The sequence below is a fragment of the Lipotes vexillifer genome, unplaced genomic scaffold (genome assembly GCF_000442215.2).
Source record: "Lipotes vexillifer unplaced genomic scaffold, Lipotes_vexillifer_v1.1 scaffold905, whole genome shotgun sequence".
In the NCBI taxonomy this organism is placed as follows: domain Eukaryota; kingdom Metazoa; phylum Chordata; class Mammalia; order Artiodactyla; family Lipotidae; genus Lipotes; species Lipotes vexillifer.
In genome coordinates, this window is record NW_006796034.1 from 1485558 (window position 1) to 1508425 (window position 22868).

Below are 22868 nucleotides of genomic sequence, written 5' to 3' on the forward strand. Positions count from 1 at the left end.
AGGCAGGATCCTGAGGGTAATTCATCAATATTCATCAGTCATGAAGGTACATACATTCATTAATTTTTTACTGAAGTATGGTTGATTTACAGTATTGTGTTAGGGGACTTCCCTGATGGCACAGTGGTTAAGAATCTGCCTGCCAATGCAGGGGACACGGGTTCGAGCCCTGGCCTGGGAAGATCCCGCGTGCCACGGAGCAACTAAGCCCGTGCGCCACAACACTGAGCCTGCGCTCTAGAGCCTGCGAACCACAACTAATGAAGCCCGCGAACCTAGAGCCCGTGCTCCGCAACAAGAGAAGCCACCACAATGAGAAGCCCACTCACCGCAACTAGAGAAAGCCCACATGCAGCAAGGAAGGCCCGATGCAGCCAAAAATAAATAAATAAGTTTTTAAAGAACTCTTAAAAAAAACAATATTGTGTTAGTTTCGGGTGTACAGCATAGTGATTCAGTTATTTTTTTCTGATTATGTTGATTATATGTTGTTATAAGATAGTGAATATAATTCCCTGTGCTATACAGTAAATCCTTGTTGCTTATCTATTTTATGTATAGTAGCTTGTATCTGTTTAATCCCATACTCCCTTTCTCTCCCCTTTGGTAACCACAAGTTTGTTTTCTATGTCTATGAGTCTGTTTCTGTTTTGTATATAGATTCATCTGTATTATAATATTTTTTAGATTCCACATTATAAGTGATATCATATAGTATTTGTCTTTGTCTGGCTTACTCCACTAAGTATAATATTCTCTAGGTCCCTCCATGTTGCTGCAAATGACAGTATTTCATTCTTCTTTATGGCTGAGTAATATTCCATTGTATGTATATGCCACATCTTCTTTATCCATTCATCTGTTGATGGACATTTTAGGTTGCTTCCCTGTCCTGGTTATTATAAATAGTGCTGCTATGTACACTGGTGTGCGTGTATCTTTTTGAATTAGAGTTTTCATTTTTTCTGGTATACGCACAGGAGTGCGATTGCTGGATCATATGGTAGCTCTAATTCTAGTTTTTTAAAGGAACCTACATACTGTTTTCCCTAGTGGCTACACCAATTTACATTCCCCCCAACAGTGTACAAGCGTTCTCTTTTCTCCACACCCTTTCCAGCATTTATTATTTGTAGACTTTTGATGACAGCACTTCCAACTGGTGCAAGGTGATACCCTCACTGTGGTTTTGATTTGCATTTCTCTGATAATTAGCGATGTTGAGCATCTTTTCACGTGCTTGTTGGCCATCTATATTTCCTCATTGGAAAAATGTCTATTGAGTTCTCTGCCCATTTTTTAATTGAATTGTTTATCTTTTCAGTATTGAGTTATATGAGCTATTGGTATATTTTGGATATTGACCCCTTGTCAGTCTCATCATTTGCAAATATTTTCTCCAAATCCATAGGTTGTCTTTTCATTTTGTTGATGGTTTCCTTTGCTGTGCAAAAGCATTTAAGTTTAATTAGGTCCCATTTGTTTATTTTTGCTTTTGTTTCCTTTGCTCTAGGAGACAGATGCAAAAAAATTTTGCTAAAATTTATGTCAAAGAGTGTTCGGTCTATGTTTTCCTCTGGGAGCTTTTTAGTATCTGGTCTTACATTTAGATTTTTAATCCATTTTGAGTTTATTTTTGTATATGGTGTTATAGAATATTCTAATTTTATTCTTTTACAAGTAACTCCAGTTTTCCCAGCACCACTTATTGAAGAGACTGTCTTTTCTCCATTGCATGTTCTTGCATCCTTTATCGTAGATTAATTGACCATAGGTGTGTGGGTTTATTTCTGGGCTCTGTATTCTGTTCCATCGATATATATGTCTGCTTTTGTGCCAGTACCATGCTGTTTTGATTACCGTAGCTTTGTAGTATTGTCTGAAGTCTGGAACGGTTGTACTTCTAGCTTTGTTTTTTTTTCTCAGTATTGCTTTGGCAATATGGGGTCTTTTGTGGTTCCACATAAATTTTAGGATTATTTGTTCTAGTTCTGTGAAAAATGTCATGGATATTTTGATAGGGATCACATTAAGTCTGTAGGTTGCCTTGGGTAATATGGCCATTTTAACAATATTACTTCTCCCAATCCAAGAGCATGGGGTGTCTTTCCATTTCTTTGAATCTTCTTCAGTTTCTTTTTCAATGTTTTATAGTTTTCAGCATATAGTCTTTCACCTCTTTGGTTAATTTTATTCCTATGTGTTTTTTTTAATGAGATTTTAAATGGGACTTTTAAAAATTTTTGATATTTTGTTATTAGTGTAAAGAAATACAGATTTCTGTATGTTAATTTTGTATCCTGCTACCTTGCTGAATTCGTTTAGTAGTTCTAGTAGTTTTTGTGTGGAATCTTTAGGGTTCTCTACATAGAGTATCTGCAATTAGTGACAATTTTACCTCTTCCCTTCCAATTTGGATACCTTTTATTTCTTTTTCTTGTCTGATTACTGTGGCTAAGACTTCCAATACTATGTTGGATAGAAGTGGTGAGAGCGGGCATCCTTGTCTTTTTCCTGAATTTAGTGGGAAGGCGTTTGTTTTTCACTGTTGAGTATTGTGTTGGCTGTGGATTTGTCGTAAATGGCTTTTATTATATTGAGATATGTTCCCTTTATACCCACTTTGGTGAGTGTTTTTATCATGAATGAATGTTGAATTTTGTCAAATTTTTTTGCATCTATTGAAATGATTTTGTGGTTTTTGTCTTTTGTTAATGTGGTGAATCACATTGATTGATTTGTATATGTTGAACCTTTCTTGCAACCCTGCAATTAATCCGACCTGATCATGGTGTATGATCCTTTTTATGTATGGATTTGGTTTGCTAATATTTTGTTGAGATTTTTGCATCTATATTCATCAAAGATATTGGCCTGTAATTTTCTTTTTTGGTAGTATCTTTGTCTGGTTTTGGCATCAGTGTGATGGTAGCCTCATAGAATGAATTTGTGAATGTTCCTCTCTCTTCAACTTTTTGGAATTGTTTGAGAAGGATAGATATAAGTTCATCTTTACATGTTTGGTAAGATTCCCCAGTGAAGCCGTCTGGTCCTAGACTTTTGTTTGCAGGGAGTTATTTTTTTATTATTATTACACATTCTATTTCACTTTTAGTAATGTCTGTTCAAATTATCTGTTTCTTCTTGACTCAGCCTTGGCAGGCTGTATGTTTCTAGAAACTTTACCATTTCTTCTAGGTTGTCCAATTTGTTGTCATATAACTGTTCATAGTATTTTCTAATGTTTTAATATTTCTGTGGTATAAGTTATTTCTTCTCTTTCATTTCTTGTTTTGTTTATTTGGATCCTCTCTCTTTTCCTATTGGTGAGCCTGGCTAGAGGTTTGTTGATTTTGTTTATCTTTTTAAAAAACTAGCTCTTGGTTTTATTGATCTTTTCAATTCTTTTATCTCTATTTTATGTATTTCCTCTCTCATCTTTATTGTTTCCTTCCTTCTGCTGACTTTGGATTTTGTTTGTTCTTTTTCTAATTCTTTAGGTGACTGGTTAGGTCGTTTATTTGAGATTTTTCTTGTTTCTTGAAGAAGGCCTGTATCACTGTGAACTTCCCTCTTAGAACTGCTTTTACTGCATCCCATAGATTTTGTAAGGTTATATTTTCATTTTCATTTGTCTCAAGGTATTTTCCAATTTCTTCTTTGATTTCATTATGGCCCATTTTTGTTTGTTTGTTTTTTGGGGTATTTTTTTTAGTAGGATGTTGTTTAGTATTTTCCTCTTTTTCTTTCTGTGGTGGATTTCTAGTTTCATACTCTTGTGGTCAGAAAAGATGCTTGAAATAATTTCTATCCTCTTAAATTTGTTGAGGCTTGCTTTGTGACCTAGTACGTGGTGTATCCTGGAGAACATTCCATGTGCGCTTGAAAAGAACGTGTATTATGGTTTTTTTGGATGTAGTGTCCTGTAGATAGTTACAACTGGTTTATTGTGTCATTTAGGACCTCTGTTGCCTTACTGATTTTCTGTCTGGCTGATCTGTCCATTGATGTCAGTGGAGGGTTAAAGTCTCCTACTATTATTGTATTCTTGTCCATTTCTCCCTTTATGCTTGTGAGTATTTGTTTTATGTATTTAGGAGGTCCCATACTGGGTGCATAATATTAAAGAGTGTAATATCCTCTTCTTGTATTGAACCCTTTATCATTATTTAATGTCCTTCTTTGTCTTTCTTTATGGCCTTTGTTTTAAAGCCTATTTTGTCTGATATGAGTATTGCTACCCCTGCTTTCTTCTTGTTTCTATTTACATTAAATAATTTTTTCTATACCCTCATTTTTAGTCTGTGAGTGTCTTTTGCCCTGAAGTGAGTCTCTTGCAGGCAGCATATTGTAGTTTCTTGTTTCTTTTATTCAATCTGCCATGCTATGTCTTTTGAGTGGAGCATTTGGTCCATTTACATTTAAAGTAGTAATTGATAGGTATGTATTTATTGCCATTTTAATCCTTGTTTTCCAGTTCTGTAGTTCTTCTTCATTCATTTCTTCTTCTTTTTGTATTTCCTTTTGTGATTTGATGACTTTCTTTTGTAGTATGCTTGAGTTCCTTTCTTTTTGTTTTTTGTCAATCTGTTCTGCTTTTGATTTGTAGTTACCATGAAGTTCAAGCATGTTGACACACAACTATATCTATTTACTTGCTTTAAACTAATGGTCATTCAAAGTCAAACACATTCTACAAGATCTACATTTTTATACTCCCCTCCCTCACATTTTGTGCTTTTGATGTCATATTTTACATCTTCATGCTTATCCTTTTCCTATTTATTGTAATTACAATTGCTTTTACAATTTTTTATTGTTGTTTAATCTATGCACTGGCTTATTTAAGTAATCTTCAATCCTTTTATATATTTGCCTTTCCTATTATGATTTTCCCTTTCCTATAAATTCTTGCGGGTTTTCTATTTAGAGAAGACCCTTCAATGTTTCTTTTAGGGTAGGTTTAGTATTGCTGAATGATTTTTGTTTTTGCCTCTCTGGGAAATCTTTATCTCTCCTTCTATTCTAAATGATAATCATGCTGGGTGGAGCATCCTAGGTTTTTCCCTTTCAGGACTTTGAATGCATCTTGCCACTCCCTTCAGGTCCTGCAAAGTTTCTGCAGAGAAATCAGCTGATAGCCTTAAGGGGGTTCCCTTGTAACTGACTCTTTGTTTTTCTCTTGCTGCCTTTAGAATCCTCTCTTTAACTTTTGCCATCTTAATTATGATATGTCTTAATGTGGGTCTGTTTGGGTTCATATTGTTTGGGACCCTCTGTGCTTCCCGCACCTGGTTATATGTTTCCTTCTTAAGGTTTGGGAAGTTTTCAGCCATAATTTCTTCAAATACATTTTCAATCCCCCCTATCTTCTCCTGGAATGCCTATTATGCATAGGTTGGCACATTTTATATTATCCCATAAATCTCGTATGTTGCTTTCATTTGTTTTCATTTGTCTTTCTATCTGCTGTTCTGCTTGGGTGATTTCCATTATTCTATCTTCCAGTCACTTATTCATTCTTCTGTGTCATTTATTCTGCTATGAATTGCTTCTAGATTGGTTTTTATCTTGGCAGTTGAATTGTCTCTTTTTGATTGGTTCATCTTTATAGTTTCTAGCTCCTTGTTACAGTGATCTGCATTTCTATCAATAATCTTTCTTAATTCAGTTATCATTTTTATTGCCAACTTTTTTAACTTGGGATGTAGTGGATTGGAGACGTCTGTTTCATTGTTTGTTCTTTCAGGGGATTTTTCTTTTTCATTTAATTGGGAGTAGTTCCTTTGCCTTTTCATTTTATTTAACTTTCTCTGTCTCTATAAATTTAGGAGACACAATTATCTACTATGGTCTTGAAGGGGTGTTTTTATGTGGGAGCATCTCTGTGTAGACTGTGCATGTCCAATGTCTTTGGTGCAAGTTGCTGGCTTGGGTATGGCTGCCAGCCAGGTCTTTCCTCAGAGTTTGCTGGCCATTATCCCCTTGATAGGAGGTGTAGTTCGTGTTGTAGTTTCTAGACCCTGTGCAGGATATGAGGTGGGGCTTCCCTTCTGCTCTGTGGCTGTTGTCACCCTGTCAGGGGCAGGGTCTGCTCCCCAGTTGTTGGTTAGAAGCCCTGAAGGTCAGGTTCATTCTGGCTCTATTGCCCTTGAGTGCGTGCCCCACCCCTAGGGAGGTGAATACTAAAGCAAGTGAGGCCCGTGTAGTCACAGAGGACCTGTGGGCCCCCATGGCTCTGCTTAGAAGCAGCCCAAGATCACATCCCTTTCTCTGTTGTGTTCATCCCATATCTAGTGCAAGGCTGTGGTGTGGAGTGGGCTGGGGCCGCAGGTCAGGACGTTGTGGCTGCAGGAGTTTAGGTGGCTGTGCTCCCGCCTGCCATCTCTGCTGCTTCGGTGCCAGTTTTCGACCAGGACCTGTCTGCCCCAGGTCTAGGCTAAGCTGTGGTGTGAAGTGGGCTTAGCTGGGGTGTTCTCACTGGGAAATAATCTGCTACTCCTGAATGCACTGGCAGTGGCCATCACTGCCCCACCTGTACCACATTCCAGGCCCTCTGGGCTGTCTCTGTGTAGCTAGATGAATTCCCAGGGCCTGTCTGCCCGAGATTCAGCCCTTAGCCTCTGTGTGCTCTTGTGGCACCTCCCTGTGCTCACCCTGACAGTGGCCACTATGGCTCCACTCGCCCCATCCATGTGCAATGGCCTCTGTGGCTTCACCTGGATCACCCCCCAGGTGACCTGGTCTGGTTCTGCATAGCTAAACTGAATCTTTACCCTGATCTCGCAGCAGGCTGTGGTGTGGAGTGAGCAGGGCCAGGGTGTTTGCCCCTTCTGAATTAAGAAATGCGACGAGGCAGCAGCCACCCCTGCATGGCTCTCTCCGCCCTGATTGTCAGCAAGACAGCAGTCACACACTCCTTGCAAGCAGAGTCTAGGCTTCTCTAGCCCTTCTGTCTGTCGCAGCAGATTTTCCAGCAGGAAAGGGGGCTTGTCTTCTCCACACAGGAGCCCAGGACTCGGATGCCCAGATTGTGGCTTGACCTGCTTGCTTCTCAGGGGCACAGGTCCCAACCCAGTGCCTTTTCTGTCCTAACTGGTTACGTAGAAATCTTTCTTGCAACCTTGATGGTATAGGAGTTCTTCTGCTGGTTTCCAGTTAGTTTTCCATGAGAATTGCTCCACGTGTAGGTATATTTTTGATGTGTTTGTGGGGGGAGGTGAGCTCCACATTCTCCTGCCCCACCATCTTGATCCCCCTCCCTACATTCATCGCTTTTTAGTCAAGCATTTCTACTTCTAGGAATTTAATCTTCAGGTATACATGTACCAGTGTGAAATGACTTTTGTATAAGGTTATTCACTGCAGCGTTTATAATAGCAAAATAACTAAAGCAATCTAAATGGCTTTCAATAGAGGGCTGCTTAAATAAATAATGGTATATCACTTAATATAACACTATTTAGCTCTTTTTTTTAAATAAGAGACTAGCAAGCTGGGAATAGCTGAGAACTTTCTCAGTCTGATAAAGGGCATCTATGAGAAATCTGTAGTTAATATTATACATAATGGTGAACTATAAAATGCTTTCTACCTAAAATTAGAAACAAGGCAAGGATATATGCTCTTACCACTTCTACTCACCACTGTAATAGAGGTCCTAGGAATTGCAATAAAGTAAGGGAAGAAGATAGGTTGGAAGAGGTGAAACCATCTTTATTAATAGATGACTTAATTGTTTACATAGAAAATCCAAAGGAATCTACAAAATAATTACTTAGTGAATTTAGCAAATCTGCAAACTACAAAGTCAATTCATATTTCTATGTATTAGCAGCAAACAATTAGGAAATAATTTTGAAGTCCATCTTCAGCACTATCAAAAATGTATAGAATAACTAGGAATATATTTAACAGAAGACATGTAAGCCCTCAACTGAAGACTTTGATAAGACATTGCTGAGAGAAATTAAAGAACACCTAAATAAGTAGAGAAATATACCTAATTCATGAATTGGAAGTTTTCATATTGTTAGGATGTCTCTTCTCCCTAAATTGTTCTATAAATTCAACACAGTGCCCCAATATAATTTTTGTAGAAATTGACAAGTTTATTCTAAAAAATATAGAAAATGCTAAAGACATAGGTTCACACACACACACACAGAACACTTAAAGAAGAACCAAGTTAGAGAGCTCATGACACCTGATTTCAAAAGTTATTATAAAATTACAGTGATTAAGACAGTGTGGGGGCTTCCCTGGTGGCGCAGTGCTTGAGACTCCGCCTGCCGACGCAGGGGACGCGGGTTCGTGCCCCGGTCCGGGAAGATCCCACATGCCGCGGAGTGGCTGGGCCCATGAGCCATGGTCGCTGAGCCTGCACGTTTGGAGCCTGTGCTCTGCAACGGGAGAAGCCAGAACAGTGAGAGGCTCGCGTACCGCAAAAAACTGGAATGAGGATAGACGGATAAGTGGATCAGAATAGAGACCCCAGAAACAGAGTAACATAAACATGGCCAATTGATTTTTAGTGAAAGTGGCAAGGCAGTTTCATGGAGAGAAAAGGCCTTTTCAACAAATGGTGCTAAAATTAGTGGAAAGACATGGGGGAAAATGACTTGGTCATTTTGATTGAGGACTCTTACCTTATACCACACACAAAAACTAATTTTAGATAGATCCTAGACCTAAACCTAAGAAGCTAAAACTATAAAGCTTCTAGAAGAAAAATAGAAGGATATCTTTGCCGCCTTGAAGTAGGCAAAAATTTGAAGGGGCACACAAAGCACTATACATAAAAGAAAAAAATGATACATTGGACTTCATCAAAATTAAAAACTTCTATTCATCTAAAGATACCATTAAGAAAATGCAAAACAACAAAAAAAAAGAAGCAACAGTCTTGGAGGAAATATTCACAGTATGTATATATGACAAATGCTTAAATCCAGAATATGTATATAAAGAATTTCTTTAAATCAGTATCTGTAATCTTTTTCTTTAAAGGGCCATATAGTAGATATTTTAGGCTTTGTGGACATTGTCATCTCAGTAGCCACCAGTACTTAACTCTGCCAGTGCAGGGCAAGGGCAGCCATAGAAAATACATAAAGAAATGGATTGTGCTGTGTTCCGATAAAGCTTCATGTACAAAAACAGATGGTGGGCTGAATTTGGCTGATCCCTACTTTAAATCAATAACAAAAAGTCAAACAACACAATAAAACCAGGCAAAAGACTTGAACAGACACTTTTCAAAAGAAGATAAACAAAGAGCCAATAGGTACATAAAAAGATGCTTAACATTGTTAGCCATCAGGAAAATGCAAATTGAAAATACCATGAGATATCACTACATGCTTACTAGAAGGGCTCCCATTTTAAAGGTGAACCATATCAAGTGCTGGTGAGGAGGTGAAACAGCTAGAAGTCTCAGCCATTGCTGGTGGGATATAAATGCTGCAGCCACTTGGGAAAAAGTTTGGTGCTTCTTATAAAGCTAAGCATACACTTTCCATATGACCCAACAATTCAACTTTTAGGTAGTTATTTGGAGAAATGAAAATGTATGTCCCTAAAAAGACATATACGAATGTTGCTAGCAGCTTTTTAAAAATTATGATGATGATGCATCTTTTTTTAACTGAAGTATAGTTGATTTACAGTGTTTCAGGTATACAGCAAAGTGATTCGGCTATACACACATATATATGTATGTATATAAATATATTATTTTTTAGGTTTCCATTATAGGTTATTACAAGATATTGAATATAGTTCCCTGTGCTGTACAGTAGGTCATGGATAGCAGCTTTATTTTTAATAGCTCAAAACTGTAAACAACTCAAATGGCAATCAACAGGAGACTAGACAAACAAGTGGTAGTATATTCATACAGTGGAATAGTACTCAGCAGTTAAAGGAATGATCTGCTTATACATGTGACAGCTGAGTGTAAGAAGCTGGACACAGAAGAGTGCATACTATGTGATTCCATTTAAATGGGATTAGACAAGAGTCAAAACTAATGTTTAGTTATAGAAATCAGATTAATAGTGCCTATAAAGGCATGGAGATTGATTGGAAGGGGGCATGAGGGAACTTTCTGGGGTAAAAAAGCTGTTCTGCACCTTGAAAGGGCTGGTGGTTACATTGACATATGTATTTGTCAAAAGCCACTAACTGTATGTTTAAGATCTGTACATTTCACTATATGTAAATTTTACCTCAGTAAAAATAAGAGGAACCTCTTATATTCTAACATGAGCAGAGCTACAAGATGTATTAAGTTAAAAAAAAAAAGCAAACTATAAAGCAGTATGCAGTGTACCACCCTTTCCATAAAAAGGAAATATCATGTGTGACTTAGATGTTTATATACATATAAGTATGTATACGTGTGTGTGTGTATATTTGCTTGTATAATCATTACATCAAACATAACCTATAGGATGTAGTTAGAAAGCTACTCTAGTTTTGTTTGTTTGTTTGTTTGTTTGTCTCTTTAAATTTATTCAGCCAGACTAGTTTTTTCTCTGCCCCTGAATGAAAGCACCGTTCCCAAGACTTCTCTGGTTAGTTTTAGGTATTAAGGACTCAGTCACTTTAAGTGGTAAAAGACACGTTCAATTCAGGAATTAAAATGTTCAGCGCAGTGTGACAGACTTCAAACTTGACCAGAAGTTGAAGCTTCTCCGTCCCCCAGGTTGGGTCAGGAGCAGGGGGACGGCTTGGGTCAGGGGAGGTGCAATCCTCTGCTTCTCTCTCCTCTCCTACTTCCTCACCCCTTCCTTTCCCAGCTTTGCTAAAACGGGCTTCTGACTCTTGGGGCTGGCACACCAAAAGCGAAGAGAAGACAGAAGGAGCCAGGAGCACTTTTACTCGACTAGTACTGATTCTAGGATGAGTCTTCTGGGCTTGGGAGGTGTTCCAGCCAGCTTTCTCCATGAAGCACTTTTCGGGTTATTTGGAAAGTTCCACCAGTGGGCTTTCTCACCAGCAGTGCCCCTTACATGGTCGAGTGCATCTCTGCTCTGGCTGATCATTTCCCTGTTCCTCTGGTCGGGCCTTCCTTCCCCTTTCCCGACGCACTGAGCAGCTACCCACAGCTTCTTTCCGCTGAGGTTCCCACAGTCGTCCATGTAGCCATCCTGGACGCCAGCCCCACCCCATTCTCAGGGCTCAGATGGGTTAAGGTCTGTAAAGCCTCTGAGTTTTCCAGGAAACACTTCTCATCTGACTTAGGAGTAGTATCCCTCACCCTAAGGGACAGCGATAGATTCACATGGCAGTTCTCTCTCTCAAAACAAAAACAAAAACATCTCTTTAGAATTGCTCTTGTACATGAGTCTATGCACTTGCCAACACCTGTATGTTGGCAGTCAACTGTATCCAAATAAAAAATACAATCAACCAAGGTATCAGGAGATCTCAGGATAAAATGTAGACTACAACAAATGAATTTAACTTATTATAAATGTATGACATAACCTAACTGAAGGGGGTAGAGAGAAAAGGAGCTGGCCTAAGTAACTTTGGGAAATAACCCTGTGACTACATACTGTAAGCTAAAGCCAAGAAAAAAAAACCACCAAAAAATTTAAAATACTGTACATAAACACTGTGCTCTAGTTGGTAAATTTGTTTCTTACAGGGTACTATTTAGCAGTTTTGAAGCTATGTACTAGGGTCGATGATAAAGTAAATATCCATGAGTCCATACTTATATAAATAAATGACTGATTAAGTAAATAAATGGGAGAAAGGGGATAAATCTTTACAGAGGATCTCAGATAATGTGTGTAGATATTCCTCCTCCAGGAGGTGGAACTTAATTTCCCTCTTCTTGAGAGCAGGCTGGATTTAGTGAATCACTTCTAAAGAACAGAGTGTAGAAAGAGAAAAATAGTCACATTCCAGTGGAGAAAACTGGCAGGTACTAGCCACCTTAACCAAGCGATTTCGGGCAACTTCAGCAGTGGTGTCATGTTGCTGTCGTGTCCCCTGATGTGATCCTCTGAGAATAGCTCTTCACCTCTGTGGTTTTCTTCCTATAAACCCATAACTGCAGCCTAATCATGAGAAAATGTGAGGGTCATTCTATAGCTTGAAGGACATTTTATAAAATACCTGACCGTGAATCTTCAAAAGTGTCAAGGTTATGAGAAATAGGGAAAAACTAAGAAACTGTCACAAACCAAGAGAGACACAACAAATAAATGCAGTGTGGTATCCCAGAACAGAAAAAGGAATTGGTGGAAAATGGTGACTTCCAAATAAAGACTGTGGTTTAGTTAATAGTGTAGCACCAATGTTTTTTTTGGTTTTGTTTTGTTTTGTTTTTTGCGGTACGCGGGCCGCTCACTGTTGTGGCCTCTCCCGCTGTGGAGCGCAGGCTCCAGACGCGCAGGCCGGGCCCAGCCGCTCCGTGGCATGTGGGATCTTCCCAGACCGGGGCACGAACCCGTGTCCCCTGCATCGGCAGGCGGACTCTCAACCACTGCGCCACCAGGGAAGCCCACCAATGTTGATTTCTTAATTTTCACAAATGTACCATGGCTATGTCAGATGTTAACATTAGGTAGAGGTGAGTGAAGGTACATGGAAACTCTCTGTACCATGTTTGCAATTTTTCAGTAACACTAAAGTTATTCCAAAATTAAAAGTTTATTTTATAAAATGCTCTTCTAATCTCCAACTTCCAACACTATTATATTCAGTGTGGGTGAAGGTTTAAGAGAATAACCAGTTTTCTCCTACCTCTCTTTTGACAAGCCCTGCTTGGTGGGGTCTGACATCTAATTTGGGGATATAATTTTTGTTATCTTTGAGCCTCAGCAGCAGTCTCCTATTTAAATTTCCTATTATGTTCGTGTATGCTAAAACTGTCTCTAGAATGATATACAAGAAACCAAAACAACAGTTGCCTGTGAGGAAATGTATTTCCGTGGCTCAAGGAGAAGAAAGTGCAGTTTCTCACAGTTTATCCTATCGCACCTTTTGGAATCTGAGCTGTGTGAATGTATCACACTTGCAAAATTTTTAATTTAAAAAAAACAACGGCTCGGTTGTATTACTCTTCTCTTAAATCACCATTCAGTGACTCGGGAACTCTCATATACTGTTGTGACTCCTGAGAAAGATCCTTCTGTATGTTCTGTGTTGAGCTTCACTGGGGTTTCAGAAGCCATTTTGCCTTCATGGCAATGCAATGTTGGTGACTGCCTAATGTTTTAGCGACTTGTCAGATAATTTGGCACTTCTTGGGTCAGGATTATTTCCACTGTTTGGGGCCCACAGAAGGAAGGAAGAGCAGGATGCTGTGAAGGTATGCATGGCTTCATTAAGATTCATTAGGATGAACATTCCTGGGCATTTTTCCATTTCAGGAAGGGCCCCAAAAGAGGTCAGCTTTCTCATCTACCCAAGGCAGTTATCAACCACAGCTTCATTCATACATTTATCACTCATTTATTAAGCACTCACTCTGTTTGTAACAAAACTCTCAAGGCTTTTACGTCTTCTTAAAGAGGATAGAAATAAAGCTGGTGGTTTCATTAGTACAGCTTTTGACTGAGCCAGTCCTTATCTCTAATAATTCCTAAAAGAAATGTGATTCTTGCATTGGAGTTGGTACTTTGTTATCCAGGAAGGGCCAAGACGTGAGAGTCAGCAATGTCACTCTCCAAGATTAGGTTCCTGGTGTCTATGGGTCTCCATAATCAGTTTCCCATCCGGGCATCAGCTGAACACTGTGGCAGCACAGATGCCTGGCTTTGTAAGGTGTAGACTGCAAACAAGATGTTAAACTTCTTTTTATTATTGTAGATCTTATACATTTTGGTTGCTGAGAATTTTAAATAAACATCATTTTTTAAGATAAGTAATTAAGTAAACATCTTTGCCACTTATTCTTTTCTTTTTTAGCAAGTCTTTTCCCTTGTTTAATCGATGCATCCCTCAAACTCCTGAGTGTTATTCCCTGTTTGCATCTGTTTTGATCAATGATGTTGACGCCCTCCATCGAATTCTAAGTGGAATAATGTCAGGAAGAGACACAATCCTCGGTCTCTGTGTCCTCGCCTTCGGTAATTTTCAATTAGTTTTATTTCAGTGACTATTTATACTAAAGTTTCTAGCACTTATGTATGTTGTACAGTGGAAATTAGCCTCTTGACTTAAATATAAAACTTCACTTCATATATTTTCTTTGTAGTTATTTTCAGTGTTTCAGGTTCAAGTGGAGCAGGGGGCAGTAAGACCGGGGGAAAGGCCAGCTGGCTCTCTGCCCCGAGGCCTCACTAGGTGGGGCTGCCTTAGAGAGTGACCATGTTCCAGGGCCTTCCCCTCAGCTCTGCATAAGGACGGATGTGCAGAGAAGATTGCCACTTAGTGAACTGGCCATGATAAGTACCAGGAACGCATGTCCTCTGGCCCGTGTGCCCTCTTCCCCTAGGCAAGGCCGATCACAGGGCTGCTTGGTGAGCAAGGGAAGGAGGTGTGTGCAATCATGTTAAATAGCATCAGAGGGCATTGGCCTGATGTATCCAGCTCCTCCTAGGAACAGACCTGCTGGGTTGTAGGAGGGTCAAGGTCTTGAGCCAGATCATGCCTTTTCCCGGCCTTTCTGGAAGCAGCCCCCCAGGTGCTCATGACCGTTTGACTTCCCATTTGCTATTTCAGCTCGATGAGCCCCTTTAAGAGTCGACCTTCTCTTTGAACGAATTAGTGCTCTCTGCTGCTGTAGGCAATAGTAATGGCCTCTTATTTACACCGTTATTTACAACGGCTGCCTCCCAACCTTGGAAGGTTGAAAGAAACTCTTTGATCAGCCATTAACATAATTTTGCCAGTTTACAGATTGAGTTTTCCATAATTTCATTACCTAAAGGTTACTAATTCCTAAATGCTTGGGGATGCTTAACTAGCCACCGTTATGTAACTTCCAGACTTCTTATGACCCAGATGTGCCAGACATCCTGCTTGCTGTTAACACATTAAACCTCATCAGAACCCTATCACCGTTTGTGGGAGAGGAAACTGAGGCTTAGAGAGGTCTGAGGCTTGGCCAAGCAGAGGTGCAGAGCTGAGACTCAGCCCAGACCTATCTGATTCTAAACCCATGTTCTTAACCACTACACCCAAATATCTATATGTAATCTTGAATTCTTGTTTAGAAAAAAAAGTAATATAGTATTTATAAATTCACTAAAGTACTTAGAATAAATTCATAGGCTTAAAAACCCCCAAGTTGGAAACTGATGTGCAGATTTTTATACATACATCTTATAATTATAATCTTAAATTTTTCATTTTTAAAGGCATTCATCTTTCATATTTAATGAGAGTATCTGAGAACACAAAATTAGAACTTTAGATAAGTTATGAAATCAAAAGAGTTAAGTTTGATAAAAAATTTTAGATGGTTCATTTGGACTTAAAAAAAAAAGTTTAGGGTTTTGGGGAATAATACCTGCTTTAAAAGAAATTTTTTTTAATTCAAGAAGAATGCTAGCACTTTCGGGAAGTGGCACTGTCACAGACCTAACTTGTGTATGCTTCAGAGAGGGGCCTGGGTGTGTCTTGTTTTTTTGTTTGGTAGATGTCCAAGATATTTAGAGATTGAAGGAAGTCCTCAGCACTCACTCTTTTGGAAGGTTTAGGCATTCCAGCCCCATCATCATCCCCTTCATGCCTTGGTGGTTGTTAGAATTTATATGTTTTTGCTTAATTTTCTAGCCTTGTCTTTGGCCGTGATGTTCACCTTCCGATTCATCACCACCCTTCTGGTTCACATTTTCATTGCACTGATTGTTTTGGGATTGCTGTGTAAGTATTTCCACTTGATTGATTTCTTCTTGATTAAATGAAAAGCCTTTCCATTAAGTGTAGAACTTAAAAGCTGGCATTGCTGAGCTACATGGCATCTTAGAGAGTCTCTCGTCCAACTCCCTCATGTTACATATGAGGAGACCCAGGCCCAGAGAGGTCAGGGAGGACCACAGGATTGCTTCTGTCTCACAGATCACAGCAGAGTTCCTGCTCAGCCTTCTGTCTCTTCTGCACTGTGCCGCCTCTCAGATGAGCCGGCCAGGTGAGTGGTACTGGTTTCCACACCATTAAAAGTCAGTTCCAATGCCTGTTGGAAGCCCTTTAAAGCAGAGGTCCCCAACCCCCGGTCCGAGGCCTGTTAGGAACCGGGCTGCACAGCAGGAGACGACTGAGCGAAGCTTCATCTGCCGCTCTCCATCCCCCCCCATCGCTCGCATTACAGCCTGAACCATCCCCCCACCTCCCACCCTGTGCGTGGAAAAAGTGTCTTCCACAAAACCGGTCCCTGGTGCCAAAAAGGTTGGGGACCGTTGCTTTAAAGGATGTCTTCTGAATTTTCACATCACCCGTGGGTACGCACATTGTCATGCAAAGGCTCCGGCCAATCTGAAGAGACGCAGGCCCTGAACTGGGTCAGGGTCCCGGAGACCCTGCCCGGTGCCCACTGTTTTCCTTTTCAGTGCTGGATCCTGGATCCATCTAGAAGTTGTTGGGGAATAAAGTCCGAGGGGCAGAGGCATGCAGGGAACTCAAGGCAGCAGCTGTTTCTGAACTAGTATAGGATATTTTAATTTTTAATAATTAGCATGACCAAATAAATAAATAATTGGCATGACTGTAGGTGTTTCATCCCCTAAACAATCAGTTCTGCAGATCAGAGGTGCCCAGCGTGCAGGTGCTGGAGGACACGCACTATGGCTTGAGAGGGTGCCTTCCCCACCTACAGCTAGTAAAGACGACTGTGACCTCCCTGTTGTCACTGTGGATGCGCTGCAGGTGGCACTTACTACCTAAATGCAGAGCATTTGCAATGTCGAGGCATCTGCCCAGTTTTGTAGGTGCCAAGCAAATATCCAGACTGCCCCTGGCGTTGTCACCCGCAGAGCTCATTCGGAAATTTTAGACTTTAGACTCTAATATTGTTCCTCTCACCATCCCATCAGTGTGGTTTCCTCCCTGCTCACACCCAGCCCCACCCATGGGCTAGGCTGACAGGACACGTCTGTGTTCCGGAGTCACCTCCCTGCGTCTCCCAGAGACAGGCAGCCACCCCCGGTCTGGCAGGTCCTCAGCTGCCCCATTCAGCTGCTTCAGAGGGCCGGTCATTGCCTGCAAGGCCCCAGGGGTTTGGGACCCACTGCCTGAGCAGGGCCGCCTGGTGTGAAGGGAGGGGCGGGTGCTTACCTCATGGCATGCGCGCTGAGTTCTGCTGGTGTTCTGCTTTCCAGTTGTCTGTGGTGTCTTATGGTGGCTGTATTATGACTACACTAATGACCTCAGCACAGAACTGGACACAGAAAGGGAGAACATGAAGTGTTTGCTGGGGTTTGCTGTTGTGTCTACAGTTATCACGGTAAGAAGCACCCTTCCAGCAGTAGATCAAGTAGCTGGCCAGAACTCTGAAATCCAAATAATTAGATTTTAACCAAAAAACAACGAGCACTTGTTTTTCTTTCACTGCAGAATGTATATACATGTTAGTGTAGTGAGTGTACATACACGTCTAGTGCCTTTGTGTTTCATTTGAGATACCTACATAGGAATGCATTGCAGCCTTCAAAAACATGAGTAAACGCTCTGACATCGTTCTGTCACGTCTGCCATCTCAGAGGTTGGTTCGTTACCCTTGCTGACTCATTACCCTTGAACACAGTAGAACCGCTTGCACCCACAGGCGGCTATAGGGACGCCGCAGCGCGGAGAGGGAGCCAGACATACAACAGTTCCCATTTCCTGGTTTGCGGAGAGTCGCCACCCCTCTAGCCAGTGGATGCTCTGCTCTCAAGGCTGTGACAACTTGCACTGCCCTTGAACACAGAGAGCCCTTTGTTTCCAGACGTGCGGCTGCTAGGCTAAGTTGGTTTGAGAGAACCGCCGCCTCCTTGGTGAATTCCCTAGTTGAGAGCAGGCAAACAGAGAGCATTGAGCCTGGAGATTCTGGTCGTTGGGGGAGGGTGGTTGGCAACTGAAAATCATTCTGGTCCCTCCCCTGGTGCTGATAGCAGTTCTGGAATCATAGGGCCCCGGAGAGGGTCGGGAACTGATTTCAGGTGGCCCACGGGCATCCTTTGGTGTGTTGCTTGCTAACCGTTTCATGCAGGCATGGCGGCCGGGGTTTCCACACGCCCGTTAAATCTTTCAGCAAGGGCAGATTCTCTCGCCAGCTCAGCTCTCTCCTCTAAGGGAATCCTTCGGTTCTCACGTCTGGTGCAGGCTTCGCGTTTCCTCCTTTCTAGTGAGGTGTCAGGTTTGCATCTGTCACGTGAACGGCATCTCAGTGAGCAAGTATCCGATAAAGCGAAGCTCCTGGTTCGTCCCGGGACCAGGCCCGTAGCTGAGCCAGGGCGTGTGCAGGAGGCTGGAGAAGAAAGGCCCCCCTGCAGCCCAGGCCGCGTGCTGGGCTGTTGGCACTAGGGGCTGGGAGCCGGGAGAGCTTGCTTCCCCCCCCCTCCACAGGGCTCCCTCTGTCTTCGCACACTGAGCCATTAATGGCCGCCGTCGCCAGGGTCGGGCGGGGGGGATGCTCTTCACCAAGCGTAAGGCTAGGGAAAGGGCAGGCTGTGAGAGCACAGTTAGGAAGCGCACCACAGCTCGCACACCGTTCATTTGACACACGTGTCACTGCCGCTCAGTCTCTCCCAAGGACTGGCTGCCGAGGAGCTTGTGCTCATAAGAGCACATTTGCTGAGCGCCTGTTGTGCCCAGGGCCCTGCGCTAAGCAATGGACCTGGCAAGACACAACACAAAGGTAACACACGCCCCGCAATGAGATGAACTACAGGGCCAGCAACGCCGTGACGTGGTACATGGGGAGAGGGGGCGGCCTATGAGGGGGGCTGCCTAGGAATATTATTTCAGTGGTTTCAATAAAACCACTAGCAGCGATGAAGAAAATGGGATGTATGGCATCGAATGCTCGCCTCGGTGTGTCAGCCTAGGGGCACAGGCTGAGGTGCAGCAGTGTGCAGCTTAGAGCCCAGAAGGGTGAAGTTGAGGCTTGACCCCTGCGGTGAGTCAGCTCTGCTGTCCCCCCCCTCCCCCGCCCAGCCAGCACCCCTGGCACCATCCCCAGTGGGTAATGCTGATCTCCCTTGAGACTGGGGAAGTGACGGGTTAGTTAACTCATCACTTGTGGTCAATGTCCTGGTGTACTTTGAACGTGAGGGGAGCATTTTGTATATATATATATAATATAGTTGAAAAACACACACACATTTAAAAACACACATTTTACCATTCCACTCAGGAGCTAGAAGCCAAGTTTATTTGCCTAAAGATTGTATCATTTTGCCTCATTAAAATTTTTAGTAAAAAACGACAACAACAAACAATGCCCCTCTTCCTTGTTGGTTGTGCTATAGGCATTGAGGACACACACAGATGGAAGTGCCTACCGTCTCCTTCGGGCATCTTCCCTCGCTCCTCAGGCCAGTCCCCACAGCTACGGCAGGAGGCCCTGCTCCCAGCCCCGGGAGCAGTTTTGCACAGTTTATCCCACTGCCCTCTGACTTTCCTCCACTTGATTATGAGGTCCCTGAGGGCAGCAATGCCCAAGCCCAGCTGGAAGAGGAAGGGCCTCTTAGGCCAAGGGAGTGGCATGGGAGGGGTCACATAGACAAGAGAGGAGCCTGCAGGAAGTTCCCTCTACAGGAAGGGACCATGCCAGGAAGATCCTGATTTACAGTGATGATGATTTCGATCTTTATCCAGGAGCTTTGGGGAGATGTTGAAGGATTTTGAGCAGGGAGATGATATCCTTGACTCTACCTTTTACAAAGATCCCTTTAGCTTGGGTTGGAGGAGGGATTGAGGCAGGGGTAGGGGGCTAAGGGGATTAAAAGCAGAAGGTAGTGCAGAGGCTATTGGGGTCTGGGTGAGAGATGTTGAGACTTGAGCTGTGGCATCAACGTGGGAATAGAGAGGAGAGGACAGATTGAGAGCTCTGTCGGGCAACTGAGTCCAAGGTGATTGCGATTGTGCTGTGCGCTGGGACTGTGCCAGTCCTTGGCAATAACAGATGGCGCTGCCCTCAAGGAGCTTGATGTAATGTGAAATGCAGACAATAAACATCTACAGTAGAGTATGTTGAGTGCTACAGCAGGGTAGGTATGGGATAAAATGGAAGCACGCAAGAGAGGAACCTGATTTTTTTCTTGGAGAGTCCAGGAAAATTAGGGCCACTGGAGTAGGGAATACAGGGGAAATAAGTTTTTGTATGAAGATAATGAATTCAGTTCAGGACAAGTTGAGTTTGACACACTATAGGCCACCCAACGCCTGGTCAGTAACTGAAGTGCTTACTCATCCAGCACCTAGAGAAAGGTGAGGCTGGAGATTTTTTTTTTAATTGGCTGCAGGATCTTAGTGCCCCAACCAGGGATCGAACCCGTGCCCCCCGCAGTGGAAGCGTGGAGTTCTAACCACTGGACCCTGGAGATTTTTATTTCAAGGTTATCAGCATCTAAGAAGGATTCTAAAACCACAGAGGAGTAGGGGAGACCACCCAAAGGATTCCAAGAAATAGCAACTGAAGAAGCAGAAGGAGAGCCAGAGGAGAGAGCAGTCGCAGAAGTCGAAGGAGGTTTTAGGAAAAGAGGAGGGCACAAAAGGTTCACACGCCACGCTGAGGTCAAGCAAGATCTGGAATGTTTCCGTGGGATCTGACATTCAGGAGGTCAGATGAGGTGACCTTGGGGAGAGCAGTTTCAGGAGAGTCTTGGGGTCTGGAGGTTTACAGGCAGCTGAAGGATGAGTGCAGATGGCTAGTGTGCACTAGTACTTACTTGAAGCTCGCCTGTGAAGGAGATGAGAGATGACGGGGGCTGGACCACGGTGTGAGGGTAGAGGGAGGTTTGTTTCTTTAATATGACATTTATATACAGGGAGGCCAAAGCCAGCAGAGGAGGAGGCACAGAAGGTTGCTTTGAGGCACGATCACTGTCCTCTTCCCTCATACTTGTGTCCCCTTGACCTTCTGCAGTCCTTCAGCATTCTCTGAGCATATTGGGTGCTGTGGAGGGAAAAAGAAATAGACGGTTCGCTGACCCCAGAGGACCTTATTCTCGTTTTCTCTCATTCTCTGACCAGATTGCAAGCTCCTTTAGAGCAGGGGCTGTGTCTTGTCCACTGCTGTAGCAGCAGGATCTAGCATGAGTATCAGCACATAGTAGATGCTCAGTTAGTATTTGAGACTATGTCTATTCTGTTATAATAAAAGTAGTGAGTAACTATCTTAAAAGAGTTGTTTGCTGAGATGTCAGCAAAATATTAGGGTTTGTTTTCAGCTCTTCTCAGTTCTTCATTATTTTGAATAATTTAACCCCTTTCTCACCAGGCAGTTCTGCTCGTCTTGATTTTTGTCCTCAGAAAGAGAATAAAATTGACAGTTGAACTTCTCCGAGTCACAAATAAAGCCATCAGCAACTCTCCTTTCCTGCTGTTCCAGCCACTGTGGACGTTTGCCATCCTCATTTTCTTCTGGGTCCCCTGGGTGGCCGTGCTCCTGAGCCTGGGAACTGCAGGTAAGGGCAGTGGGAGTGGGGTCCGTCACCCTGGAGTCGTGCACAGAAGGCCTCACCATTCTGGAACCATTGGCCTGTTTTTGTAAGGACCAAATTTCCCATGCAGCTAAAGGCATCTGATGCCAACAGTGCCTGGGTCTCTGTCATGGGAGAAAAAGCAGGAAATTCTTTTTCCTCTTTTGTATCAGTATGTGAAAAAAAGAACCCAGGGAAGACCCTGTTAAAACGTTGTGCTCAAAAGAACGAGCTTAAGTTTAAAGCAAGTGGGCACAGATGTTCACACTGCTTTGCTCCTGAGAAGACAATACTACCCTCCATTCTGCTGTCATATCTATACAGTGGTTTTCCACCAGAGATATTCCTCAGAATCAGCTATGGTGCTTTACTAAAATACAGATGCCTGGGCCCCATCCTCAGAGATTCTGATTCACTTGGTTTGTGGTAGGGTTATGTTTTTTTGGATCCCTGTAAGAGAGCAACCACATTCTAGAACAGTGCTATTCAAAGGGTTGTCTGACACCGGATAAGGAGCTTATGCCAGAATGTATATCCCTCCATCACTTCCTCCGTCAAGAAAGTCTTGCTGTGAAAAAAAAAAAAAAAGTCAGCAGAATGAGACGATAGGCCTAGTGATGCAGCTGACCTACCTTCTGGCACAAGCTCCTTATCTCACTGTGGACTAATCACACACAGGGTGAGCCCAGGCCACTAGTCTATGGCCCCCACTTTGAGTGATACTGCTCTAGATCTTCTCTCACTCACTCCTCGATTTGATTTAGTTAAGGCCCAAACTCATACTCTGATGTGAGTACAAAAGAGTAAGTTGCTTTTGGAGACTGTCACCAGGCAGATAAGAACCACAGCAGATGTCAAAGCAACAGGCTAACATAACTTCTTAATGTTTATCGAGTTTATTCTGTTCCCTGTAGGCTCCAGTTGTATATGTAGGAATAGCTACATGTAGTAGGTTCTTAGTAAACTAGGTTCTCTTACCTCTCTTCTGGAGTCACCTGACCCCATGGAGATTACTTCAAGATGGGCAGCCAGCTCTCTGGAGGTCCAAGCCCTTGAAAGCCCATGTTTCCAGCTTAGAGATGCTCTAGGGACAGTCTCTTCTGTCGGGGGTCTCTGGAAGCTTGCTGAAGGCCTGCCATGCACTTCCGATAATTATCCAGCAGGGAACCTTGTTCAAACAGGTACAGGAGAGTAATCAATCAGGATGAGGTTTGTGTGAGAGTGACAGAAACCTCAAAACAGTGGCTTAAACAAGATGACAGGCAATTTCTCTCTCAT

At 42.5% G+C, this 22868-nt stretch overlaps 1 protein-coding gene across 3 annotated transcripts in view; it reads left to right on the plus strand.

Moving 5' to 3' along the window:
- Positions 1 to 22868, plus strand: part of SLC44A3 (solute carrier family 44 member 3) — an 84674-nt gene that overhangs the window by 11370 nt on the left and 50436 nt on the right. For all 3 annotated transcript variants that reach the window (XM_007468116.1, XM_007468115.1, XM_007468114.1), the window contains 4 exons: positions 13930 to 14090; positions 15742 to 15831; positions 17283 to 17407; positions 21389 to 21575. In XM_007468116.1, coding sequence (XP_007468178.1) covers positions 13930 to 14090; positions 15742 to 15831; positions 17283 to 17407; positions 21389 to 21575 — 563 coding nt within the window. The remainder of the gene's footprint in view (positions 1 to 13929; positions 14091 to 15741; positions 15832 to 17282; positions 17408 to 21388; positions 21576 to 22868) is intronic.